At 47.9% G+C, this 27,397-nt stretch overlaps 2 protein-coding genes across 8 annotated transcripts; one reads left to right on the top strand and one right to left on the bottom strand.

Annotated features, from left to right (window-relative positions):
- Positions 1 to 121: 121 nt before the first annotated feature.
- Positions 122 to 26,653, top strand: SLC68A1 (solute carrier family 68 member 1). 7 transcript variants are annotated; one of them, XM_039871355.1, is made up of 11 exons: positions 13,827 to 13,929; positions 16,945 to 17,045; positions 18,311 to 18,553; positions 20,766 to 21,007; positions 21,417 to 21,499; positions 22,126 to 22,578; positions 22,732 to 22,855; positions 23,471 to 23,567; positions 24,113 to 24,284; positions 24,361 to 24,554; positions 25,808 to 26,653. In XM_039871355.1, exons 4-11 carry the CDS (start codon positions 20,840 to 20,842, stop codon positions 26,068 to 26,070), a joined length of 1,554 nt encoding a protein of 517 aa, XP_039727289.1. In that variant the 5' UTR covers positions 13,827 to 13,929; positions 16,945 to 17,045; positions 18,311 to 18,553; positions 20,766 to 20,839; the 3' UTR covers positions 26,071 to 26,653. The 7 variants fall into 7 exon arrangements, with proteins under 7 accessions (XP_039727291.1, XP_039727294.1, XP_039727293.1 ...); XM_039871357.1 differs by lacking the exons at positions 13,827 to 13,929; positions 16,945 to 17,045 and adding an exon at positions 122 to 328; XM_039871359.1 differs by lacking the exon at positions 16,945 to 17,045 and having other exon boundaries at positions 13,808 to 13,929; positions 18,311 to 18,542.
- On the bottom strand, positions 7,054 to 8,158 carry CUNH10orf95 (chromosome unknown C10orf95 homolog). Its single transcript, XM_039870904.1, has 2 exons — positions 8,037 to 8,158; positions 7,054 to 7,779 (listed from the first exon to the last, which is right to left on the bottom strand). Exon 2 carries the CDS (start codon positions 7,711 to 7,713, stop codon positions 7,054 to 7,056), a length of 660 nt encoding a protein of 219 aa, XP_039726838.1. The 5' UTR covers positions 7,714 to 7,779; positions 8,037 to 8,158.
- Positions 26,654 to 27,397: the final 744 nt, after the last annotated feature.

Raw genomic sequence — 27,397 nt, 5'->3', positions numbered from 1 at the left:
CCTGGCATAAAGGGCAGATTTCCCCGACATTAAGAGCAGAGAAAGAACCTAGCTGGCTTGTCTCCAGGGATAAGAGGGACTCAGTCAGAGACTGAGGTGAGGAAAGAGACGCTTGGAAGGATGGGGGTGGGGGTCCCCACTCTTGTTTGAAGTCAGAAACGGCTCTCTGGGCAGTGTGCCTGGCCCTCCCACGCCTTCCTCCTTTCTCAGAAGAGCCAGGGCCAGGCGGAGGCGGGAGTTGACTGAGGCAGAGTGGAGGCTCTATTTAAGGAGCACTCAGAGAATCACTGCAGATCCAGCCCCAGGAGCGGGAGAGGAGGCTTTATGGGTAAGTGTGGTCCCCTGTCTCTCAACTTGAAGAGTGAGTGAGGTAGGGTGGCTCCTAAGCCTCCTGGCTTGCCTCCCCTATCCAGGGATAAGCTGCCACTCTGCCTGGTGAGTGGAAATAGCACCCAGCCCTCAGTTTAACTCTCTCTCTAGAAAGTGAAAGTGTGTTTGGGAAAATTTTTCTCTTCCACTTCCCTACCTTTTGGGTACTTCAGATGTTTACTTCAGGTGGAGAGATTTTCATGGAGCTGGGATTTCTGGACCCCTATGTTGGGGATCTACATTTTGGGGGTCTCCTTTGACTCAGGAAGCCCCTCAGCCTCTAGAGAGATGCCCTTCTCAGTGTACTTGTTCTGGCTCTTCTCCCAGTCAGTCACCCCTCCAGCTCCACATCTAGTCCTATCAGGAGCACATTTGGGCAGGAAATGATGGGACTGACTTGGCAGTACCTATGGAATCTCTGCCATGGCCCTGAGCCCCCTCCCCTAATATCCTACATCAATTTCTTTTGAAATTTAAAGAACTTTCGCCCCTTTCCCTAGCAATGGCCTCTATTTTCAGCTCTAAGCTCAGACCTTCCCTGAGATAGGAGGAATCTTGAGATCTCAGGTTCTTTATCTGACCCATTCGGGAAACAGACAAAATTTCACAGAAGAGAGCATGGGAAGGCAGCATCAAAGCTGAGAGAACTTTGGCTACCTGGCTCTGAGAACTGAATTCCATAGGCTGTGACCTCTAGCAAATGCCCTAGGGACTCAGTTCCAGTGCCCGGCTGTGCTACCCCATCAACACTGAAGTCATGAGAAAGCTGTTGGTTTAGGCACACAGTGTTCTACCCAGGTGCTCCTTCAAGCACCCATTCTAGCTACTGGCTGATCTTTTAATAACTTCGACTAGGGCTACCCTTCTGCTTGAAGACTTCAATAACTCCCCAAAACTCCTTACCTTGCCATAAAAGTCTTTCATAAATTGGCCTCCACTTAGCTTTCAAGCCTGATCTTCCAGTGAAACCCTGCTGCTTCCTGCTTCTGCTGCCATGCTTTTTACTCAAGCTGATCCCTCTTGGGTGCTTCTTGGGACACCTCTTTCCCATCCCTATGTGTTGAAATCCTATATAGCCTTCAAAGCCTCTCTCAGATGCCTCTTCAAGAAGCCTCTCTCAACTCCCCAGTGGTGCATATGATCTGCACATCCTCCATACTCCGCTCCATCAGGGCTTGGTTCGTGAACCCCATAGTGTCTAGTCCAGTGTTCTGCACATAGAAGCTGTTCAATAAATGTTCTTTGAATTTCGCTGAGTGTCTCTCATGTGTGAAGAGGCAGTTTGGCCTAGAGGTTAAGGCTAGAGTCAGATTTTCCAGATTTGTTCTCCATGTGTGGCCTTGGGTTAATTGTTAACCTCAGTAGGCCTCAGTTTTCTCATTTGTAAATGGAAATAATAATTATAACCACATTAAGGTTTTGTGATGATTACATCGAGTTGATAGTTCTATATAGGGTTTTAGCACAGTGCCTGCATGTAGTAAGTTCTCAGGGATGTGTATGAGGTTGTTATGATTCTTATTTTACTCCTTTGAGCAGAATGTGAGCTACCCAGTTGAGAGGTAGAATAGGGCTTAAAATTGATCAGCCAGGGTTCACTTAATGAAGGGCTTCAGACCAGATGCCTAGGTAAGGCTGGGGCAAGGCTGAGAGGAAAAGACTATCAAGATCAAGTTTTGGTGGCCCAAGCCCTGCTGGGATCTAGAACCTCTGGATTCCCACCTTCCATGTGACCTGAGATGAGTCATTCCCTCTCTCTGGCCTTGGTTTCTCAGCATAATGTAAATTGAAGCAGTTTGGCCAGATGACCAGCAAGGTCCCTGGCAGCCAGATGTTTTATGAGTTCTAAGCTTCTAAGTATTAAGTTCAAAGAAAAGATCAAAGAAGGATGCATCTAGGCTCCCAGCAGGGCTCCCTTACATCCACAGTGCCTGGAGCCAGCACTGGAGTTTGGAAGTATGGGATATGCCGGACTGAGCTTAGTGGCAGCATTCCCTTCAAAAGCCTGTAGTCAGAGGATAGGGGTAAATTTGTGTGCAACCTATGGGCATTTCCAGGGCATAAGGGGAAGCATTAGGAGGAATGTGAGCAATGTGGACTCCCAGAGATGGGGGAAGTTGCGGGACTTCAAGGGTCCAGACCCAAGAGGATAGAGAGGACAGCATACCTTATTTGGTGTGAGGCTCATGATTTACTTGAAATCTGCTTTGTTTCAAAAAAGGATTTGAGGGGCTTACAAGCAGAAGACAATTCTCAGATTAAAACAAAAAGTCTGTGACATAAATATATAGTACACAGTAAATGTGTATCCTTTTTGACCCAGAGATTCAATCTACTTATCACTTTTTTAGTTTTAGTTAGAAATTATTTCAAACTTACAGAAAAGTTGCCAGAATAGTGCAAAGGACACTTGCTTATCCTTCTACCAGATTTACCAACTGTTAACCTTTGCCATGTTGCTTTCTCTAATGTATAGTCCTTATTCAAATCTCGCTACTTATCCCAACAATGTCCTTCATAACAATTTTCTTTCTGGTCTGAGATCCCAAACAGGATCATACATTGTATTGTTTTCATGTCTCTTTTGTCTCTTTTGACCTGAAACGGTTTCTCAGCCTTCCTCTGTCTTTTATGACATTGACATTTTTGAACAGTAAAGACCAGTGGGGTGTGTCTCAGTTTAGGTTTATCTGATGTTTCCTCATGGTTATGCAATACTGCTGAATCGATGCGTTTTCTCAGTTTAACATATTGGAAAGCACATGATGTCAATTTGTCTCTGGTAAAGAAAAAGATTTTAAGATTCTCGTTAAAGATAGTAAGAAAAACTTTATTCACGAAAGTGTATTACAATGGGGTTCAAGTATTATCTACCAGTTTTTCTCTACTATGCTACTAGGTTACTATGTTTTACTTTGTAATTAATAAATTCCTTGTTGGAACATACTTTAAACTATGTAAGTATCCTGTTTCTCATCGAACTTTCACCCATTAGTTTTAATATCTATGAATGATTCTCATTTGAATCAATTACTGGTTGGGAATGGTGATTTTCTAATTTCATTATTCCTTCTCTTATAAGGAAGAGCTTTCTTTTCATATTTATTTAGATAACATTATGGTATGGACTTATGGATCCTCGTTTTATCAGGAGGTTATAATCTGTTACTGTGATTATTTCTTTTCATGCTTAAATCGTCCCTGACTTGGCCAGTGGAAGTCCCTGCAAACTGGCTTTTTTCTTCTTTGGACATTTTTGAGTAGTCCTTTATTTTCTCACACCATTTGTTCCAGGCTTATCTTGTACTTTCCCTGCTGCAGCCTTGGAATCAGCCATTTTTCCAATGGGACTGGTTCCTTTTAGTGGAAAATGGAATTTATTACCAGAGATCTGGGAGTGGGCTATTCTTGTTGCTACTAGGGTGTCATTGTTCATTGAGTCAATTTATAATTTTAAGACTTTAGATTCTATAATTTAACGATTTTATTTGTAAACAAAACTCCATATTCAAGGACATTTGCTTTCTCATCGCCCTTTCTACTTCCAAATAAGACCAAGCTATCTTATTTTGCCTGTATTACTTCAGAAGCCTCCTAACTTGTCTATTTCCACAATGGCCCCTCTACATTCTCTTCCATACAACACCCAGAATATATTTTTAACAAGTCTGATCACATTCTCCCCTGCTCGTAACACTCTATCCCTAAGAATAAAATCCCAAATTCTCAACATGGCTTCAAGGAGACACCGGATCTGGTTTCGTCTCTAACCTCATTAACTACCACTTTTTCACTCCCTCATAGGACAAGAACATTCCGGCCACAGGGTTATTGTGCCTGCTTTTCTCCCCCAGGTATTCAAATGGCTCATAAAGCTCTTTATTAGTCTCCATTAAAGAGACAGTTCTTCAGAGAAGCCTTCGCCAACTATCCTGCTGAAAACAGGATCCCATCACTTATCACTATCTGACATGACATCATAAATTCACCTATTTGCTTGTTGTTAGTCTCTTTCTCTACATTGCACCTCTAAAGTAAGCTCCATGAGGGCAAGTACTTGTTTGGTTTTCTCCTGCAGTGTAGTGTCTCAAATACTGCCTGGCATATTGTGGGCTCTCAAATGCTTATTGAGTGAATGAAGATAACTTTCACTCCTTGGGGCTTTGGCACCTACCATGCCCTCTGTCTGGTTTTCCCCTCACCCTTCTTTTTGCATGGCTAGCTTCTTCACATTCTGTAGATCTCAGCTTAAATGTCACTGCCTCAAAGAAGCCTTCCCTGATTACCTTATTCTAAGTTAAGTTTCATTACTCCACTTGCATTTTCTATTTCAATCTCTTATTCTTGCTGTAGTACTTATAACAACTTCCCTTTATCTGTTTGCCTGTTGCCTCATCCCTATGTCTCCCCACTAAAATGCAGATTCCATAAGGGCAGAGGCTGCTATGGCTGTCTCATTCACTACTGTATCCCCAGGGCCTGGTATAGTTGCTGGCAAATAATAAGCACGCAAGAAATATAGTTGGATGGACTTTTAATGGCTAAAAACTGGAAGGAATCCAAATATCATTAATATTTGCGCACACAGTAAATGCCAGGCACTGTGGTAAACATTTCACATGCAGGATTTCATGGCATCTTCTCATGAGATGGGTTCAGATACCATCATCTCCACTTGCAATGAGGAAATTGGTTCAGGGACATTAAGTAATTTATCTAAGGTCGCACAACAGACCCATTACACCACACCACCTCCCTGTGTTTTGATAATTTTTTTTTTTTTAAAGAAAAGAAAAGAAGATGAACTAGGGGTAACAGTTTAGGATCCAGGCTTTACACAAAAGATGCAAAGCATATTTGGCTCTGAGCTCCCTAGAAACAAGGGCAAAGAGAAAAATATAACCAGTTATGACATCCTTGGTGCTTCAAAGATAAAGCAAACTACTCACTAGGAAAAACTCCTTTCCTAAGTGCTGAGGTTTGTGAAAAATTCTCCATGAAGCTGATAAACACAGCAGTGTTCAATCAAGTGGTCTACAGCTTCAATAGCATACCTATATCCAGATAGTTGTTGGCCAGCTACAAATGGAAGTTCAGTAAAAGCAATTCCACAAGAAACCGAATTTATACAGCCAGGGGTATCAGATCTGGTAGTCTGGCTAGACCTGTAGTTAAAATTGAGTGGATCTCCAGCAAACTCCCACAATATTGCAAATTCGACCTATTAAAGACTATTAGCGAAAATCCAGAGACAAGAAGTGACATTCATCTTAAATTTCAACCCTACCCAGTGAATTTTCCAGGTAAGGTGTCATCCTGCACACTGAAGGACAGTAGGAAGAAGGGGCTAGGCCCAGGCAATGAGGAGGCACACTTTTTCCAGAGGTCCACTCTAATTCCTCCTAATGGAGGGAGGAGGCCAGAGAATAAAGTGTTAAATCAAGCTATACTCAGATACTGCAATATGCTGATCAGCCCTTCAGCTGGACCTGCGAGGAAACCTGCAGAACAAAGGAAGATTTCTGCTGGGATTGCCAACAACCCATTATCCTACACTCTGAAGGGGAAAACAGGAAAAACAGTCTTTAAGTGGCTCCCTACACAAAATGAAATTATTCATTCCCTACGGCTAAAACCATAGGAAATCTATGGATTAAAGACTAGGAACTGCCAGCAGGCCTATCATACTACATAGTCCTATCTCCTCACTGTATGTCAGTATCAAAGGAAAATGGGTAAACAAAGTCTTTAAACTGTAACTCATAGGAACTAAAGAATAGTGTATAAACTGAACTCCTGTACACTTGGGGTCCCTCTCAGTATCTTTATCCCTCTCTGTCTTTCCATCCCTCTCACCATCTTTACTGTCCCTCCCAGTGCCTTTACTCTTCGCTCTTTCTCTCACTGTCCTTGTCTCTATAGTCTCTGTCCCTCTGAGTCTCTCAGGCTGTCTCTGCCTCTGAGAGGAGGCCACACTCTACCTATGGAGTGTTAACCCTTCTCTAATAAACTCTCCTTTTGACTCTAACTTTGGCGTGTTTCAAATGCTTTCTTACACTCCGCCAAGAACCCTCTTCTCTCTCAGTGCAAGGCTTGAGTCCCCCACCCCCGAATTTGCCCTGTCCTGCATCGCCCCCAACCTCTTGTGCCCCAGTCAAAGGAGTAAAGCTCACATTACACGGGTGAGGAAACACCCCCACCCCCAAACATAAAAATGATCTTGCAGCATACACTTGACTTCACTTATTTATTTTTTTTTTAATTACAAACTGGAGACAGGGGCCCTCAGCTTGGGGAGTTTGGGGAGCTTTGCCAGAAGGTGGAGAGGAGAAAGGGCAAGTGGGGGCTTACTGCAGGGCAAGCTTCTAAGGGGAAGATGATGGGGAACAGGAAGGAGAGAGGAAACAAAGGGTCTAGGCCCTTCCATCCACAAGCCCACGTGAAAGAAAAGAGCCACAGGACACCCACCCAGAGATGTCCTTGGTCCCTTCTCGCCCTTCCCCAGTCATCCAGCAAAAACGTGAGAAAATTCAAAGACGTGCATGAAGCGAGTGGCCAGTAGTCTTGGTAAAAAAGCAAAATGACAGGTGACAGGTGTACCCAACTCTGACACACAGCTGAGGTCTCCCTCCTTGTCTAGGAGGACAGTCGGGTACGTGCTCCCCAGGGCGGCCTGCGGCGCCCTCAGCCCAGGCCTTTCCTCTTCTGCTTGCTGCGGCGCTCCGTCGCTTCCCCCGGAAGGCTGTTGTCGCTGCCGTCGCTGCTGGCGGGCGCGCGGAGCAGGCGCCTCTGCACACGGAACTCGGGCTCGCGGACGCGCGGCGCAGCCTGCAGCAGGAACTCGCCTCCGCTGAAGGTGACGCGCACATCGGTGCGCGGGTACGTGCCGTACACTCGCCGCAGCTCCCGGAGCACGAAGTCCGGCAGCTCCAGGCGCGGGCCCAGCGCGCGCTCCACGCGGCCCCACCGCAACTCCGTCTGCAGGCTGCCGCCCTCCGGCCACGGCGCCCAGCTCTCCGACACCGCCGTTCCCGCCGCCGCAGGCGACTGCAGTAACGGCCCCGGGTAGCTGGGCGCGGGGAACGGCGGGCTCAGGGACGTGGCGTAGGCCTGTGGGAAGGCCCACCAGGGTGGCACAGTCCCGGGGAGCGCGCCCGGACTGTGGAAGCAGTGGTATTCCCTCGGGGCGGTCCAGTTGCCGGAGCTCAGGGCTGGGGGCGGGCTGCAGAAATTGTGGGTCTGGATGGGGGGCAGCAGCAGGGGACCGGACAGGTATGTGTAAGTGAGGGGCTGCAGTGGAGGCCAAACGCCTTCCCCAGGCGCCAGGCAGCTGTATGAGTACATGATCGGAAGCTCAGGTGGCGGTGATTTGTACTGGAGCCTGGTCCTAGTCCTGGTCCTGGTCCAGACCTGTGGTGGGGGTGTGTGTGTGGATACACTTTGTTCTTATCAACACCACCTGTCCCTGCGCCTGCCTAGCCAGGGCTCTGATTCATAGCACGAGCCCATGAGTACATACTTCCTGACTTTGGAGAACTCTTCCTAAGGTGTTTAGCTCCCACTTCACTGCTTGTCCCAGGGCTGGGCCCAAACCCTAGGCTCCCCAGCGGACACTAAGGACCCAAGACCTTTTCAAGCCCTCACCCCAGAAGTGCTCTTCCACTCACTTGTCTCCTTCAGCGGGGGTACTTGATCCTCAGCATTTGGGGGAGTCAGATAAGTGCAGAGCAGGGCTCCTCTCCACCACTTTTTAGTTGAGCTTCTCTCATCCATGCCCTGCCTCAGCCACACCTCTCCGTTTCTAGGCAAAGGGAAACACCTTACACTGGCCAAGAGCCAGCCTACTTGTGTCTACATTGGTGAGCCTGTGAGTTGTACCCGCAGTAACCTAGATGCTAACCCTTGTGCTCAGTGATGCCCTCACCACAACTTGCTCAAACTCACACAGCCATTTCTAGTAAAGGAAAATTCAACCCCATGTCTGTCTCAAGACATTTTCCTTATCGCCAATCCATGCTGGCTTTCTTTCAGGTAATCTCACAGTCCTCCCACTCTAGAATGTTACATAAAAACGTCTAGTTCTTAATAACTGTGAAGAACATGGTGATATCATCCACATTTAATAGATAAGAAACCAGAGACTCAGAGAAGTTAGGCTACTTTTTCAGGGTCACACAGTCTGTAAGTAGCACAGTGAGATTTGAACCCAGTCCAACTGATTCTAAAGCCCAGTAGCTAGTTGGGGGAAGCTAGAAAGATTGCTTCATCCAGACAAGGTGAACCCTGTCTGAGTTCTAGTATCCTCTTGCTGCAGGTCAAAACCCTGTACCTCTTTCTCAGTGGGATGGGTGGTAGTTGCTAGATGATTAAAACTGAGGCTGAGCTACCAGGTCCTCATACTTTCCTTCCCCCTTCTGTTGACTCAAGCAGTATTACCAGTGACTCCCACAGGTTATCCTAGGTTCTTAGCATCCCTCAAAGCCCATCTACTTTCTGGAAAGGTCTCCTAACACTCATCCTCACCCTTTCACCCCTAAGATGTCCAAAGCCTAAACCCCGGGAACCTGTGAATATATTACATGGCAAGGGGGGATTAAGGATGCAGTGGTATTAAGGTTGTTAATTGCTGACCTTAAAATAAGGGGATCATCATTGATTATCCACGTGAACCTAATGTAATCATAAGGGTTCTTAAACATGGAAGAGGGAGGCAGAAGAGTTGGAGTGATGTAATACAAGAGTCAACCAGCCATTGCCGGCTTTGAAGACGGAAGGTATCATGAGCCACGGAATGCAGACAACCTCTAGAAGTTGGAAAAAGAAAAGAAAATGGATTCTTCCCTAGAGCTTTCAGAAAGGAATGCAGTCCTGCCAACACCTAGATTTTAGTCAATGGCACCCATTTCAGACTTCTGACCTCCTGTGATAATTTGTTCTAGCGCCAACAGGAAATTAATGCACTGCTCTACTTCTATTTATAACATTGCCCCTCCCTCCAAATCCCAACACCTGAAGAATATCCAAGACTACCTGTAGACTGACCTCCTTGCCTGGAGCTGAGGGACCTTGTGGGACTAGCTTGTTTCTCCACATGCTCCCACTCATCCACAGGGATCTGGTCACAACTGGTGAGAGGTAGGGAGATTGTGAGACCAAGCTTAAGTTGGAGCCTGGCAGGGTGAGAAGCCTGCATTTTGATACTGATCCCTACATGCTTAAGGAAGATCTCTGCTGGTCTGGGAAGGTAGTTTTCAGGCAAAATGAGAAAGATAAGGATGAAGCTGTTTCTCAGCTTCCATTCACCCTGATTCCAGTAACAGCTCCCAGATTTTTTGCATCCCGCACTTTACTCTCAGTTAAGTGGTTCTGGGGGAGCTTGCTTTATTCTATCCTTAAGTTAGGGTGATTTAGGGCTAAACCAGTCAGCATTATCATCCCTCTGGCCATCATGATTTTTTTTTAAGGTAGCCATATGACTCAATTTAGGCCAATGGGAGCCAATCTCAGAACTTTGTTATCTTATTGGGTGGAGAGAAGTGCTCTCTTTCCCCTGGACAGAAATTTGAAAGAATGCAATCTGGGTGGAGAGGTGAAGGCCTGTCTGAGCATGCAGCCACAGAATTAGAGCCAAGGGACAGAGAGAGATATATTGGGTCTTGATGACATCATTTGAATCTTGGACTTTAAAGTTACACAAGTCAATAAATTTCTTTATTTCCCTCCAGTTTTATTGACATATCACTAACATACACCACTGTATAAGTTTAAGGGGTATAGCAAAATGACTTACATATTTGTGAAATGATGACCACAGTAGGTTTAGTTAGTGTCCATCATCTCACATAGATACAAAAAGAAAAAGGAAAAAAAAATTTTTTTTCTTGTGATGAGAACTCCTAGGATCTACTAACAATTTTCAAATATACCACATAGCAAAGCTACTTACTGTCATGTACATTACATTTCTAGCAAGTATTTATCTTTTAACTGGAAGTTTGTACTTTTTGTATCTTGACCACCTTCTTCCAATTCCCCCTCCCTCCACTTTCCAATAAATACCCTTCTTACTTAATCTAGTTTGAGTGGAGTCTTTATTTATTTTTTACTCATAGCTAGTTGTGTTTACTTCATATAAATTTAACTACAGAATACATAATGAAATTGACTTTTAAAAAATTATTATTACAAAGCACCATCTCCTAAGTCTTTAGAAAATTAAATGGTTGGGTTGTTATACTATGGAGCAGAGTCCTCTGTTGCTTACATCGTGTCCCCCACGCCCAGTGTTTTATTATGAAAAAATATTTAAATACAGCAAACTGAGTAGTTTTTGATCAGTGAACCCCAGGATGGGAGGTCTCTTGTGGGCAAAGTAGAAGATAGATTGGTGAGAGAGAGGCTGAAAGCCAATCTTGTAGGAAGTTCTCACATTAGCCCAGGAAAACTGACAACCGAAACAGGCACAGGGGAAGGAAAAGAGAGGTGGGAGCAGATTCACCTGGACTTGATCCTGTATGACTACTGGATGGAGGAGGTAGGATAGGGGCAGATAAACATGTTTTTAGCTTGGTCACCTGGGTATCCGAGGCAATTCTGGAGATAAAAACCTTAGTGGGCAATTGGAAGTTGAGGGAATGGTGAGTTCAGTTGGGACATTTGGGGAGCTGTCCAGCAGGCAGTTTTATATTCAGACTAGAGTTGGAAGGTGGGGTAGGAATGAAGGAAAGGGACAAGGTACAGTTACCAGAACAGCTGCTACTCTGGCCCGCATCACACTGTGTTGTCATGTCTGCCAATGTGTTGGGTTCCACTTAGGCTTTTTGAGGGAGGCAATCTTGCTTTTGAAGTCCCTTTTACCCAATATAGCTGATGGCCTGGCAAGTTGGAGTGAACAAATGAAGAGTATTGAAAATGGAAACTTTAGAGACCCTCTCTCTGTCTTTAGAAAGCCCTGGGGAAAAGTGCCCCAGTGAAGGGGACTGAGGAAGAATTGTTAGGAGGAGAACATGGTGGAACCTAGAGCAGAGAGGTCAGAAGCCAGGGGAGGAGAGAATTTTAAGGAGAGAGAATTTGTGTATTTATCTGTCCCCTGATCCAGAAACTCCTCAAGACCCAGGGGTTCCACTTCAGAAGTCATGCAGGCAAAATGACCTTCAGTGGATGGCCATGTCTCCTCCCAGTTAGCTCTGTGCTTGGCAACCAGAAAGGGAAACCAGAGATAATCACAAGGTCCCTCCCTGATGCTGACACAAAAGGGAGACTGTAAAATCAGAGGGCTGAGGTGCCTCAGATTGTAACTATAGGGCATTAAACACAACATAGGGGCCAAAATCTTTCCTATTGCTTCACACTCAGTTCTGGCCCTTAGACAGCCCTACCTATTCCCGTCCTCCAACTAGTCACCAAGAGAAGGCTCAGTAAAGACTCAGGATTTGCTTTGAAATAAAGACACATGCTGGCTAGAGATGGAAAAGCAGAGGCACACTTTTCATCAATTTATATGGGTCCTAATGTGCCAGGCTCCATGCTAAATGCCGGGTTTCCTGCCCTCTATTCTCACAGCCAAGAACGTACAGATGAGGGTAAGGGTAGGGAGGGGGGAAAAATGGTCACCTTTCTTCTAGTCATGAGGGCATTCTGGAGCAGGAGGGATTTCTGCAATTGCTTAAAGTCTATAAGAGAGATGATGTATGCGTGCGTGCACGCGCGGCTTAGGGGAGACATAGGAGATAAGAATAGGTCTGAAGGAGCGGGATTGGAGAGAAGAAAAACGAGACAGACCAGTGGCAGATAGATGCTGGGGACAAGGTTCATGGGGTCCTGGGGTACTCCCCCAGAACTGGTTGAACAGACTCTAGCCCCTGGACACCAGGGCTATTGTGTTGGACCATTTGCTGTGGACAAGCCCTTTACTAGGTTGTCAGGAAGAAGGGAGAGAATGATATTTCTGTTGACAACAATCAACAAAGGCATGAAGAACAAAAGTTTGTAAAACTCTTGTGCCCACACAATCCTTGTAAATGCATGAAATAGAGGTTAACAAAAGGAGGGTCCATAACAAAGAAGTGATGGAGCTAAGAAACTGAATCCCAGAACCCTGGAAGCTAAAGGCCACTCTCGTTGCCCTATGTCCCAGGTTAAACAAACAGGTCTGGAGTATGTGCTGTTTGTGTGGAAACCTAACCAGGCTTACAGCCCTGTTGGGAGAAGACATGGGACCAGACTAGACTGAGCAAAACAAAACTTGGAGGGCCTGCAAGAGTAAGAAGGGGAAAGACTCCTGTACTAGGAGTCAGGAGAGCTAGGTTCCGGTTTGTCTGGATCTCTTGCTTATTGTGTGAAAGTCACTGAATCTCTCTGAACCTCAGTTTCCTCATCTGTAAAATGGGAATAATAGCACCTACCTTCCAGGGATGACATGAGACTCAACAAGATAATGAATACTGAGTGATTGACACAATAAGGGTTCATAGTTAGTGCTCAATATTCCTTATATTTTATTATTACTATTATTAATAGGAGGAGGTTAGGCTGCATGGTTGCCCTCTCAGGACCAGGCGCCTGTGGCCTGAGCGCTGGTCCCCATGGTTCAAGCAGGTCTGTCCACTCTTGAGGGACTCACAATCTAGCATCAGGGAGTCTCAGGTCATGCCTCTGACATCTCCTTATCTGCCTCGGCTGTGCATCCAGTCAGACAACAAGGCTTATAGGAAGGTGCTGAGCTCTTTCCATTCTCTGCATTAATACTAAGGAAAGATGGGGGAGAAGGGTTGCTCAGAAAAACCTTGCTGTTTTGAACTTGTTAACTGAGTATAAATGAATCAGGAGGCATTGGCTAGAAATAAATGATAAAGATTTATTCAAGGGTCTTGGGATTTGCAAATGGGACATACAACTGGGCAATACCTAGAGTGTTTCGAAGAAGAGAAGCCGAGAGTTCTCACAGCAAAAGTACGTTCTTGAGAAGAATCGGTTCTGCATCCTTAACCTCTGAATTGGTGGGAGATGGTAATTTTCCAGATGTCAGGTGGTCTGGTCACTGAACACTCTTTCCTAAGATCTTTGGGGGGTTATCTATAGGATTTACACACATATCTCCATGCATTGATGCACAACCAAAAAGTTCAGAAGTTTAAGTTCAGGGGCTAGTTAAAGTAAGAACAGGATCATTTTCTCATGCCTCAGCCTACTTGATTGTAGTAATTTAGCAGCTTGACTCCAGTGACTCCATTTTATTTCTTCACTCTTTCCTCAATCTGAAATAACATTAAGGCTTCCAGAACCGGATAAGCAGGTCAGAATCCAGGCAACCTGCCCCCTTCATGCTAACATCCACGTTCTTTTTGGTCCCTAAGGGCAAGTGCCCATGACAAATATGGCGGCGGCAGCCTCAGGCGGGGACACCTGCCAGGCAGCAGTCCCCAGAGCCGCGCGTAGCCAATCGCTGGGCGGGGGCGGAGGAAGAGGCCGGGAGAGCGGCCCCCCGGCGCGGCGCGCAGGAACACTGGCTCGCACCTGGCTCAGGGCTACCCAGATCAGGCTTCGGCTGCCTCTATTGCGGTGAGGGGCTGGCGGCGGCGGCGGGGCTCCGGGACAGGAGCAGGCAGGTCTGGGGGCCAATCAAATGCAAAGGACAGACCAATGAGGCTGGAATGCCATCCGCTCTGGGAGTCCTGGGGGCTGTCTGACGGGGTCCCTGAGGTGATCAGATGGTGGGTTGGGAGAGTTCTTGGGTCAGGGTGGGAGAAAGAAGTTTAGGCTCAAGGGAAAAGGATAGAATTCTTGCAGAGGGGCTCCCTGTGGCTGGTGTCGCGGCATGTATCAGGTCAGGATTCATTTCATTAACGTAATAGCCCTTACCCCTGGTGAGTAGTAAAATTACTTGGGGAGCTTAAAAGAACACCATGCTGGGTCCCATCCTTGAGAATTCCGATTTACTTGGTCAGGGGTGGGGCCTGGACCTGGGTGTTATGAGCAGGTGATTTTAACGTGCAGATGGGTTGGAGAACCTCCTTGTGTTTCGGCGCCGCTCGTGAGTAAAGAAAGATCTCCTGGATTGATCCCAGACTCCTCAGCGGCTTGGGAGGGGCAGGTGGTTCTAGGGTGAGGTTGCTGACCCTTCAGTACTGCTGTAGTAACCTGCCCTGGAGGGAAAGGGAGAAGGAGAAGGTCTCTCCCCCAATAAGGTGGAAGTTCAGTTTCAGCCTGAGGAGGAAGATAGGCCTGCCAGTGTGGGGCACCCGCAAAAGCCCTGCCAGGGCTGGACCTCGCTGTGGTGGGACTGGGCAGGGAGATGAGGCTCCCGGGTGTGAAACAGGAAGCACAGCAAACAATTCGGAAGTCAGCTGCTTGTTGAGAAAAGGATACGCCTAATATTTGCAGAGTACCTGTATTATACCTTTCAATTTCATTTGATACCCCTGAGGACCGTCAGGGAACCGATTTGTTTCTCCTGCTTCACAGACGTAGGAATAAAAGCTTGTTAGTAATAACATGTAGACCTATCCCACCTCCAAATTTTGCTTATTACTAGCTTTTCCCCTGTTGCTTCTCATACAGTCTCTAGACTCGAAGGGAATCGGAAGCAAATACCCACCTTCCTTCTGATGCTCCTCACTCCAGAGACCCAGTCTGGCATCCTTTGTTTGCTCCACCAAATCCATCAGCCCCAGCCATCCAGGAAGATGCTACTGTTCCCATCCTTTTCTAGTTTTTTTATCTCCCAGAATCCTGATGGGATGAAGAAGGGAGAGTATTTATTTATTTATGAATGAAAATAAGTGTATCATTTATTTATATACTTATTATTTTTATATGACTATAAGTGTAGAAGGGGGAGTTTTACATGATACCCGGGGCTTCTTCCAAACAGATCTGATTCTGTCACCTCATCACCCCCCATCCCATTGTCCTCAGGACAGAATCTTGTGTTACAAAACCCTTCGATCTGATGCCTTTCTACCTCCCTGCTTTGAGCTCTCTTCCCATATTTTTTCTGGTTTTCTTAGCACAGTGCTGGGCACATGGTAAAAGCTTAATAAATGTTACTTTTTGTTATTATCTCTAGTCCTCTGTGCACCTGTTGCCTTGCTGTACATGTTTTACTCAGCAGGGCACATGGTAATAATCTCGATGGATTCCTCACGTTGCCAATTTCTGACTCCCACAGCCAAGCAGAATGCAGAGCTGAGAGGCACAGTGGGATCTGGGGTTGATACTCCTCCTCCTATGGCTGCTTCTCTTCCCTAGCGCTGGGATGCCCCTACCGGCTTTTTAGGGGCAAATTGACCCAGTAGGTATTAGTTGAGCACCTGCTGTGGTAAAGGAGCCTGGTGGAGGCAGAGCAGAAATTAGGGGCGGGCTGACCTGGTACTGTCCTTAAGGAGCTTGGGGTCTGGAGGAAGGTAAGGGAGGCACTTGGATCCTGATACAAGGGATCTTAAAAGGGGTGAGAACACATGACTAGGTATACTTGGGAAGTCTGGTGCCACTGACCTAGGCCTTGAATCAGCAGGATTTGATAAGACGTTGGTGGGGTGTGGGCATGGTGACATGAGAAATGCTGAGATAATTTTAGTCAAAAATGCCTGTTTTGAATCTTGGCTCTAGCACTTAATACCTCTGTGATTTGGGGCCAGTTATTCAACCTTGAGAGCCTTGGTTTCTTTATTTATATATAAAATGAGGACTGGAAATAGTAATAAGAGTTATAAGGATTCATTATAATGGATAAAAGGCATTATAAAAGCCAGGCATATCTTATACACCTGAGAAATGGTATATAGTTACAGCTAGGGTATTTAGGTGGAAGAAACAGCATGAAGAAAAGTGTGGAGGTGGCATTTAAAAAAGAATTCGAGGGATGGCAAGATACACCCAGCAGTGAGAGGAATGTTGGGTGCTGGAAAGACAACTTCAGTCATGGATTTGGCAAAAAGGACACTGACTGAAACCCTTTAAAGATCATAAAACCAAACTTCAAAGACATAACAAAAAAGTAATAATACCTACTGTTTATAGAGGGTCTTCTAAGTGCCAGGCACTATGCTTGGTGCTTTAAATACCTTTTGCATTTCGGCCCAAAGCAATCTAAGAGGTTGGCTTTATTCCCACATTATAGATGAGACTGAGGCCCAGGGAGAGGGAGTGTCTGGCTCAAAGCCATACAACTGGGACCATACCAGTAGTGGGGAAAGATAGAACCTGCCTCTAGCAGGTTACCCCACAAGGTGCCAAGGTGGGGGTGGAGTTGGTAGCAAGTTACAAGATATTTCACCTGGGTTATGCAACTAGGTGGTGTGGGCTCCTACTCTTTCTCTCTGGGAGAGGGAGGTAGGGCTGTTGGTCTCTGCTGGGGTGGATTGAGGATGGGGGAGGGCTAGTAGGGGAAGGCATTTCCTGGTGGAGGAGAGGAACAATCTGAAAGAGAAACCGCTTTAGTGACCCTGCACACTCCTTGCTCAGCTTCTTCTCCTGAGCAGAGGCTTACCTGGACGGGCTGCTTTGCCTCCAGCTCTGCCTTGTGGAGTTTGTCTCTGGCATTCCTGAACATCTATGTGTTTCTGCTCCTTGCAGGCCCTCCTCTTCTGATTTTCCCAGATCTCTCGAACTTCCTTACTACTGGAAGGGGCCCGATTACCAGGACATGCCCCTGCTGCTACCCTGATCTGTTATAAGTAAGCTCAAGAAAAAGCCAGCATCTTCTATGTGATTGGTACAGTGCTCAGGGCTTCCTGAACATTAGTTTAATTCTCCCTGCATTCCTATAAAGCTAGGCATTATTACCCCATTTTACAGGAGAGAAAACCGAGGCTCATACTGGTTAAGTGACTTGCCTGAGATTACGTTCTTAGTGGGAAGTGCAGTTGGCATTAAACACAGGCCGTCGTGATAGCACAGTCATACCTTTTCCATCTCATGTCCCTAATTAGAGGTTTTCTTCTATCGTTGCCCTAGTGTGGGTACTGGGAGCCAGCTGGTGGAGACTTGGGACCTTGCCTGTAGGGTTCACCTCCTCTAGCAACTGGGGCAAGTTACTGGAAGTCTGGGTGGAGACGGGGAGATTCACTCCCTTGGTCAAAGGCTTTGGAGGTGTGGTAGCGTACTCTGAAGGGCCGTGGGGAATTAGAGAAAGTGACTTGGCTTAAAGATAGTAACAGGGGTGCACATTGTGTTTTATAGCCCCCCAAACACCTTTAGATTAATCCCCGCTCCATCCTTGTGTGGTACGTGGGGAAGGCCTAAGAGGTTCAATAGTAAAAATCTAAAGTGCTCACCACACTTACCATGCTAAGTGCTTTATAGTACTTAGCATGTTAAGTACTCATTGACTGCTAACAATAGCCGTAATAAGGTTGGCCCCATATTGCAGATCAAGAAACAAGCATAGAGAGGTTAAGCAAATTGCTCCAGGTCACATAGGTAGTAGATGGTAGAGTTAGGATTTTAGAGACTTCCAGGGTGTCTTTCAGCTATATTAGTTAGAAAGTCCTGAGGAAACTTGTAGGGTGATGGATATGTTCATGATCTCAGTTATAGTGATGGTTTCACAGGTGCATACATGTTAAAATCAACCAGATTGTACACTTTGAATATGTGTAGATTACTGTATGTCAATGACACTTTAATAAAGATGTGAAAAGAAAAAGCTTTTCCCACCAACCATTCCTTCGGGGGTTCCAGGGCTCTAGGGAGATGCCATCCTCCTCCTGCTGGGGCAAGGTAGAATCATTGTGGCCTGGGAGAGATTCTCACAGACTTAGCAGCTGGTTTCGGGTACCTTTGGCTGCTTCTCCTCTTTTTCTCAGCACTAGGCATAGACTGGCACCAGGTTGGCATGAGGATGAGGGTGTGTGTGCGTGCAGATTGCAAGTAACTGCCACTTAGCTTCCAATGAGCCCGAGAGTGACCCCAGTGAGATTCTCTCCTGTTCTCTCCTCAGAGCCTCTTTCTCTTCCGATCAGTCACTCCCATAGCAAGAGGGGTTGAGTCCAGAAAATTGTCTCTGTGAGGCAGAGGGAGAAGACACAGGCTCTGCTAACCCCTGTCAGGCTGCAGTGGGGGCAGACAGAAGAGTCTGCTGTGCAGGGGCAGGAGACATCATAGAGGGACCAAGGAGTCGAAGAAGGTCTCCAGGACATCCAACATCCTCTGGTTCTGGCTCTAGAGGATGGGTGAGTTGGAGGTGAGGAGATGGGGAAGGTGCTTCTGGTGGTGGTGGTGGTGGGAACCAGCAAGAACAAAGGCCTGGCAAGAGAAGAAGTTGGCCTGAAGATCCAAGGCAAGCTATGCTGGATAGGCCAGAGAGGCCAGACAGCAGAAGCCCTTTAAGGCTGGGCAGAGAGGTGAGGCCATGGTGGGTGATGGGGCAAGGACGGGTCCTGTGGGGTCATTACTGTTGGACTGGGGTTGAAGTTAACTCTCTAGGGCCTGATTCTAAAAGGAAACAGAAGTTTTAGCTCCATGTGTGAGTGTGCATGTGTGTGTGTGTGTGTGTATGTGTATGAGTGTTAGTGCGGGGACAGACATGTAGAGTCCCACGGGCAGGCTTGGGTCACAAGGACTCAGTGGATCAGCTTCTGAGAGTGGGTATAAATCTCCTAAGGCTGTCATAACAAATTACCATGGATTGGGTGGCTTAAAGCAACCAAAATTTATTCTCTCACAGTTCTGGAGGGTAGAAGTCCAAAATCAAGGCATCAGCAGGGTCATACTTCCTCTGGAAAGAGGCTCTAGAGAAGAATCTTTCCTTGCCAATTCCAGCTTCTGATGGTTGTGCCCAACCCTTGACATTCCTTGGCTTGTAGCCGCATCATCCAATTCCCGCCTTCGTCTTCACCTGGCATCTTCCCGCTGTGTGTGTCTGTCTCTGTGTCCAAATTTCCATCTCCTTACAAGGATACCAATCTTGGGATTAAGTTCCACTCGAATTTAGTATAATGTTATTTTAACTTGGTTACATCTGCAAAGACCCTATTTCCAAATAAAGTTGCACTCACAGGTGCTGGAAGTGAGGACTTGAGCATATCTTTTTGAGGGATGCGGCTTAACTCACAACAGGGAGTTTGAGAGGAGGAAGCCCCCATCACTTCCAGCTGCGGGTCAGACAAGCACACATGGGATTATTTTTCTGAAAAGAGAACAGCAGCTTCGAGCCTAAAAAAAGAGACAGATTTAATGCCTCGCTTAATGCTTAACGGACCAGCAACATGGTGTCACCTGGGAGCCCCATAGAAATACAGAATCTCAGATTCCTCCCCAGACTCACTGAGTCAGAGTCTACATTTTAATAAAGTCCCTAGGTGACTTGAAAGCACAGTTCAGTGTGAGAAATGGTGCTCTAATAAAAATCCAACTTTTATTTCCTTTCCCACCTATGGTCAGTCTAGCTTGCCAGTTTCCGTACATGAGTAAGCCTGGTTGGAAGCTGGACAGCCACATTGTCCTTTGTTCTCTCTTTTCATGTAACATGGTTTTGAATTTCTCTCCCATGTATTGAGATTGCTGGCGTGATTCCCCTTTCTGGAGAGCATCAGGCTTGCCGAGCCAGTCCCTTTGTTGCATTCTTGGGCTGTGTCCAACTTTTTGCTATTTACAAATCTTGGTGCCGTGAACATTTCTATACATATTCCTTTGGAGTTAGTTCCTTAGATGGAATTTCTGGAATCAAAGTGCATGAAATGTTGTGGACTCTTATTTAAATATCTTATCACTCTTCTATATCTGTGGAATATGGCAACATAGCAGGTTTCTCCGTTCTGCCCAACCGTGCATGGAAGCCCTGTGCACATTTTCGCTGTATGACATTGGGCAAGTTACTTAACATCGCTGAGCTTGGCCATTGCTTTATAACATTGTAATAGTGCTATATACTTTGCAGGGATTTTATAAAAATAATAATGACACCACTAACATCCATTTATTGAGCACTTTCTGTGAGTTACCTCATTTCATCCTTACATTTCTCTACAGAGTAGGCATGATTATCCCTTTTTCCCTTTCATAGAAGAGGAAACTGAGGCTTGCGTTAAGTAGTTGGCCTGAGGTTATACTGTAGGAACATCATGTGTCCCAGCCCAGGGTTGTCACATTTAGACTGATAAGGTCAGATAGTATGGATGCAAGAAGATACTGAGCACATGGCCTGAGCGCATTTGGACCTGGCTCGGTACTTGTTGGACTCCTGCCTCCGCTTCCCATGCCTGTATCAGTTTCCTTGGGTTACTCCCTGGTATGGTATCTAGCCCAACATTGTTTCAACTGTACATCATTAACGATTCTCCAGTTTTATTTAACTTTCTCCCAGTTGGAAATGAGTTTTTAAATGACTCACAGGTCTGGGGTTAGGAGCAGAGCTGGCTCTGATCCTTGTAGCTAACTGACTCCTTCATCCCCAGGGACAAGGATGGCCAGACTGCCTGTGGCCATGAGCACTTCCCAGTGCTCCTAGGCTGAGGCTTGGCTGGCAGCCATGGGGTTGGGCAAGCCCTGGGCCTGGCTGTTGGGCTTGCCCACCGCTGCGGTCTATGGCTCCCTGGCCCTCTTTATCTCCATCCTGCACAACGTGTTCCTGCTTTACTACGTGGACACCTTTGTCTCAGTGTACAAGATCAGCAGAGCTGCCTTCTGGGTCGGAGAGGTAGGCCAGCACGTCTCTGGGGTGGAAGCTGGGCAGATTGCAGTGCTGGGACCCACCTAGCCAGGAGCATGGGGCAGGCAAGGTTGCCCACCAAAACTCAGCCTTGATGACCAGCTCTCATGGCCACGGTCCTATGAGCCAGGGACTGTCTATGTATTCACATATATAATATATCACATATATAAACTTATCAGCTGGATACATTTGCTAGCTGGGCTCCAGATAGGAGTTTGATGGGGACAGTGGCCGCTAGAGTGAGTTTTTTTTAGCAGAGGGACTGACCTAAGCAAAAGTTTGCAGGCAGGAAAGCTAGTGTTATCTTTAAGGGGTGGTGTGCAGGCTGAGCAAAGAAAGCCCCGGAAAAGAGGCTGCCCATAGCCCACCTGCCTCATTTCTCTTCTGCCCACAGACGGTGTTTCTCCTCTGGAACAGCTTCAATGACCCCCTCTTCGGCTGGCTGAGTGACCGTCAGTTCCTCAGCTCCCAGCCCCGGTTTGTGTCTTGGGAACAGCGCATAACTTGTTCTGTCCCACCCCACCCTTTCCCAGGGCTGGAGGACCCCCACATGTTTGGGTTGAGGGAAGAAAGGGACCATTTTCAGCTGTTGTCCAGGTTTCCTTCCTTCCCAAGGGCAGGGCAGGCTCTGTCCAGGTTGGAGAAGTGGCCTTGAGTAATGGTTGGCCTTGATCACTTGGGGGAGAGATTGACCCCAGCTCGACTTGTCGGGCCCTCTCGATTGGGTGCTGTACTGCAAACACTCTGCTGCTTCTGGCAGATTCCTTTACCCTATCCCTGCTGGGTAAAGGAAGCCATCACAGGGGCACAGGCACAGCAAGAACTGCAGGACTGCTGGGGCCCATCACTACCCCTAACCCTGAAAAATGGGTATCATACCACCCTGTGGCCCTCGGCCTGGCAGGCTGACAAGGGAACAGAGGAGTGAGTACCCACTGGTGAGTGCGCTTCCGAAATCGGAAGTTAAGGACTCGGGGCTCAGCAGGACCACCTGGTGTGAGTCCCACACTCTGGGCCTCCATGCCTCTTCTGGGGCCTGCGTAGGGGACACTGGGGTCCAAGTCTGCAAGAGTATCTACCAACAACCCTCCTCTCCCTGGCAGGTTGGGCACTGGGCTCTCCTCGAGGGCCGTGGTGCTGGCACGGGTACGGGCCCTGGGCAGGCATGGGCCGCTGCTGGCACTGTCATTCCTGGCATTCTGGGTGCCATGGGCCCCAGCTGGCCTGCAGTTCTTGCTGTGCCTGTGCCTCTATGATGGCTTCCTGACACTTGTGGATCTGCACCATCATGCCTTGCTGGCTGACCTGGCCCTCTCAGCCCACGACCGCACGCACCTCAACTTCTACTGCTCCCTCTTCAGCGCAGCTGGCTCTCTCTCTGTCTTTGCCTCCTATGCTTTCTGGAACAAGGAAGACTTCTCATCTTTTCGTGCCTTCTGCCTGACACTGGCCGCTGGGTCTGGGCTAGGCTTTGTGGGGGCCACACGGCTATTGAGGCGGCGGGTCGAGATGGCCGGCAGGGAGCCAGGGTACCCAGATCTGGCTGTGGACAGCGGGTGAGTGTTCAGTCCCAGCTCTCCAGGTTCCTGCCAACACCGTTCTGAATCTAATTTCAATGCTGGATCTCCTGGCCGATGGGTGGCTGCCCTGGGATGGGGGATGGCTACGGCCCAGCCCTAGGCCATTCTTGACTCCCCTCTGCCCTATAGTCTGTGTGGAGAGGAGCTTCCTGTAGGCGGTGAGGAGGCGGGCAGTATCACCTTGGGCCAGTACCTCCGGCAACTAGCACATCACCGGAATTTCCTGTGGTTCGTGGGCATGGATCTGGTGCAGGTATGAGAGCAGTCCCCCACCTAGCATGGTTAGTGTATGCCTCACTCAAGGGAACAGGTTCCTCAAAAGCCGGGAAGTCAGTTCTGGGCCTCTCGTGAGAACCGGTGGGTGATTCGAGGACAGGAACACAGTTTGCGTAGTGAGGAGACCTGGGTTCTAGCACCATCTGAGCTCCTAACTGCCTGTGTGATTTTAGGCAAGTCTCAGTCTCTCAGGACAGCCATGTCTTCACCTGCAAAGTGAGTGTATGAAAAGAGGCACTTCTTTGGGGACTCTGTGACGATCTTTTTAACACACCAGGTGCCACACCTAAAACACATGTAGTGTATAAGCTAGCCAAATTTAGAAATATTTTTTTATGTCATTAAGCTTGTTTTACTAAAGTGTTTTCGATTAAAAAGAACAAACTTAATTGTTCTAATGACAATTTTGTCATACTTTCTGTTAGCAAAATTAGATAAGCAACAGATATATATATATATTTTTTGTTCTAGCATGTTCAATGTTGAGGGACAAGGGGACGAAGGCTGCTCTTACTGCTCTTGTTGGCTTTCGCCCTGTGCCTGGCTCCCCTCCTGCCCCAGCAGCCTCCTCACTGCCCCTGTTGGGTTGCAGGTATTTCACTGCCATTTCAACAGCAACTTCTTCCCCCTCTTCCTGGAGCATCTGTTGTCAGACCACATCTCCCTCTCCATGGGCTCCTTCTTGTTGGGTGAGTGTGTGCCTTGGATAGGCTGGAAGGACAGAGGCTTGCACCCCAGAAACCCTATCCCAGCTATAGGCACAGCCACCTCCCCGGCTGGGGCCCAGGTGTTAGAGGGCAGAGTCTGCTGTGGGGTCGCACCTCCAGCCCCCAGCTCTTTTCCCGAGGAAGGGGCAAAAGCCTGTTGGTGGTGTGAGGGGGTAGGGCTGCTCTCATTGGTGGTCCTGTTGGTAATAGTGCTACCCAGAGGCGATGAGGCACAGTGGCTGGTTAACAGTGAGGACTACAGTGTGACAAGCCTGGGTGTGAGTCTTGACTGCTTATTTACCGTGTGGCCTTGGGTGTGTTCTATTTAATCTCTTTGGACCTCCATTTCTCATCTGTAAAATATGTATCATGATAGTACTTACCTTAAAGGACTGTGAGGATTCAATAAAAGGATGTGAAATATCTCTCGGCGCAGAGCCTGGCAGGTCATTATGCAAACTCTGATTCTGGAAAATTGTGGAAATTGTGGCAGTGCCTCCTGACAAGGCTCCACCTCTTCTTCCCAGGCATCTCCTATGTCGCTCCCCATCTCAACAACCTCTACTTCCTGCCCCTGTGCCGGCGCTGGGGTGTCTACACCGTGGTGCGGGGGCTCTTCCTGCTTAAGCTGGGCCTGAGCCTTCTCATGCTTTTGGCTGGCCCCGACCGCCCCGGCCTGCTCTGCCTCTTCATTGCCAGGTATGCCTGCCCTCTCTGACCCTCACACCTCTGTCCCATCCCTTCATTCTTGCCCACTTTCTCTCTCTGCTGGCAGCAACCGTGTCTTTACTGAGGGCACCTGTAAGCTATTGACCTTGGTAGTCACTGACCTGGTGGATGAGGACCTGGTGCTGAACCACCGCAAGCAGGCGGCCTCAGCGCTCCTTTTTGGCATGGTGGCCCTGGTGACCAAGCCAGGCCAGACCTTCGCCCCACTGCTGGGCACTTGGCTGCTGTGCTTCTACACAGGTGAGGGCCCAGGGACTGGCAAGGGGCTCTTGAGGCTCAAGGGGGCACAGCTTACCTGGCACACCAACTGACAAGCCTGGCTTTAGGTCCAGTGAATGAGACAATGGCAACTGGCCAACAGAGTCTGGGTCTGGGCCACCGTGGGCTGCCACACCTCTTCTGCCACTCCTCTGCATCGGAGGGGAGCTGAGTCTCTGATTCTTCTATTCTTTCAATAGTTCATTCATTAATTAAACAAATATGTATAGAATACCAAATATGTATAGAATACCAGGTGATGCTTTGGGAGATAACAATGAATAAGACAGACAAGGTCTTTGCCATCATGGAGTTTATATTCTAGTCAGGGGGAGGAGAGGTGGTGATAGACAGCCAAACAAGAACATAGCAGGTAGTGACAAGTGTGATGGCAAAAATAGAGCAGATCCTCAAATAATATCATTTTGTTCAATGTTGTTTTCTTAAAATATTGATGAGATGCCACAGGAACATACTCTTGTTTATACCAATTAGCTTATGGTAAAATTGGTTCGTTATACGTATTATTTTGCTTACGGTTGTAGGACCTATCGACAACACTGAGGACTTACTGTAGTGTGACTGAGAAGCTACTCTGTGTAGTCAGGGAAGGTCTCTGAGGCGACACTCAGGATGTGGACTGAATGGGGAGGATTTAGTCTAGAAAGAACTCTGTGGATCCTAGATGAGGGAGTGGCAAGTGCAAAGGCCCAAGGTATCAGGAGTCGTTAGGAGATGAGGCTGGAAAAGTGATGTGGGCTCTGGGAAGCAGGTCAGGTTTTGGATTTTTATTCTCAGTGCAAAGAGAAGCTATTGCAAGAGTTTTAAGCAGGGGACATGATCTGATTTACATTTTTAAGAGCCGGCTCTGGCCACTGTATGGAGAATGGATTGTAGAGAGGCTGTGGCAGAGGTTATGGAGGCTTGGACCAGGGTGGTGCTGGGGGTCTGGAAAAGAAGTGTTTGGGTTTGGTATGTGTTTTGGAGTCGGGAGAAGGTGAAGGATTGGCTGTTGGGAAGCACCGAAGTTAAGGAATCTAGGAAGACTTTAACGTTTTTAGCCCCAGTTATTGGGTGGATGGTGGTGCCATTTACCGAGAAGAGAAGAACAGGGGAGAAGCAAGGTCGGGGGAGAATCAGGAGTTATGGTTTGGACATCTGTGTGTGTTGTCTCATGTGGACTTTGGAGGAGCCAAGGGCTGACTCTGTTCTTTCTGCGCGCTCTCTCATCCTAGGTCATGATCTCTTCCAGCAGCCCCCACTGGCCCTTGTAGGGAGTGCCCAGCCCTGGCCAGAGCCCCCGGCCCCACCCCCAGCTCAGGCCCCGGTGCTCCGCCAGGGCTGCTTCTACCTGTTGGTGCTGGTGCCCATCACCTGTGCTCTGCTGCAGCTGTTCACCTGGTCCAAGTTCACACTGCATGGGAGACGCTTGCACATGGTCAAGGCCCAGCGCCAGAATCTGTCACAAGCTCAAACCCTGGGCATTAAGACTGTGTGAGAGGTACAGCAATACCACTCTGCTGAGAACACTGCCTGCAATTTTGGGAAGGAGCCACTTTTGCCAGCCTGGTGTTCTGCTCTGCCTTCCTTGGGTGCAGCCTGGAGGACAGATGGCAGAATGGGAGCTCCTACGGCTGAGCTGGGAGCAGCACTGGGTCTTAAGATCCTGCTTGGCTGGCTGGCCCAACTTGGGCAAGAACTGGGCCAGAAGTGTTCGGGGACCTGCTTCCCCCTCGGGGGCAGGAGAAAGAAGAGGCTGAAGGAGGGATGGGGCTGCCTCGTGGTCACATGGGGTTGCCACGGGGCACGGAGTCCTATCTGACCACCTGGCTGGGGCTGCAACTTCATGTGGGCTCAGGAACCACTTTTGATACTGCAACTGCTCCCTTTCAACCAGCCAGGGGAAGCTGACCATAAGTCCTGCCTACCCTTCCCTCCACCCTTCCAGTGGTTTCTCTGGGTTCTCTGCTTCAGCTGTGCCTGAAGTAGTATGCCCCCGCTATTGCAGGGCTTCCCCACCCCCACCTGGCCTCTAAAGAGGTTCAGCTCATCACAGATGGATTAAAGTCTTTTTGTTCCCATTCCTGAGGTCTGTGCTGTGTGTAGAAGTGGTGGGGTGGGTAGCAAGATTCCACATTTAATACGAAAAGCACTCAGGGCATTTTTCCAAAGATGAGTTGGGGGGCCACCCACATCAGATTCACAGAGGTAGCAGGGGGAACATGTGGACAAGTAGCTGTACAGGGGCAAAAAGGCTCAGCCTGCGGTCATAGCCCCAGTGCATTTCCACACGCCACTGCTGGACGTGGAGGTCAAGGAAGTGGCTGGCCGCTCTTAGGCCAGAGGCCCTCAACCTTGGAGTCAACAGGGAGCTTTCAGAAATGTCCGAGTTCTGTTCCCCAAGATTCTGATTTCATGAGTCTGGGGTATGGCCTGGGAACTATGGTTTTGGAAAGCTCTGTAGTGATTCTAACATAGCTGGGACCGAGAACCTCTGCTCTAGGCCAGAGTTTCTCAGCCTTGGCATTAACACATTTGGGCTGGATGATTCCTTGTTGTGGAATCACCCCTGGTCTTTGCTTAGTAGATGCTAATAGCATCTCCTCCCCTGTGGTGACAACCAAATGTCAAATGTTTCTAGGCATTGCCAAATATATCCTGGGGGGCAAAGTTGGCCTTGATTGGGAACCACTGCTCTAGGCCAATGGTTTGTTGAGGGTGTGCAGAATGGCTAAGAATGTAGGCTCTAGGGCTATGTTGCCTGGGTTCCAATCTTAGCTAATAAAGGGCGGAACCTTGAGAAATTACGCGATCTCTCTATGGTT

Source organism: Pteropus medius, unplaced genomic scaffold (genome assembly GCF_902729225.1).
Source record: "Pteropus medius unplaced genomic scaffold, Ma_sr-lr_union100, whole genome shotgun sequence".
Taxonomy (NCBI): domain Eukaryota; kingdom Metazoa; phylum Chordata; class Mammalia; order Chiroptera; family Pteropodidae; genus Pteropus; species Pteropus medius.
The sequence above is the reverse complement of the archived record's forward strand: the minus strand, read 5'-3'. Positions and strand labels throughout refer to the sequence as shown.

Coding starts and splice junctions, on each gene's coding strand:
- SLC68A1 (XM_039871357.1), top strand. CDS start 20,840: ATGGGGTTGGGCAAGCCCTGGGCCTGGCTGTTGGGCTTGCCCACCGCT. Junction 21,008..21,416: donor CTGCCTTCTGGGTCGGAGAG/GTAGGCCAGCAC, acceptor TTCTGCCCACAG/ACGGTGTTTCTCCTCTGGAA. Junction 21,500..22,125: donor TTCCTCAGCTCCCAGCCCCG/GTTTGTGTCTTG, acceptor TCTCCCTGGCAG/GTTGGGCACTGGGCTCTCCT.
- CUNH10orf95 (XM_039870904.1), bottom strand. CDS start 7,713: ATGTACTCATACAGCTGCCTGGCGCCTGGGGAAGGCGTTTGGCCTCCA.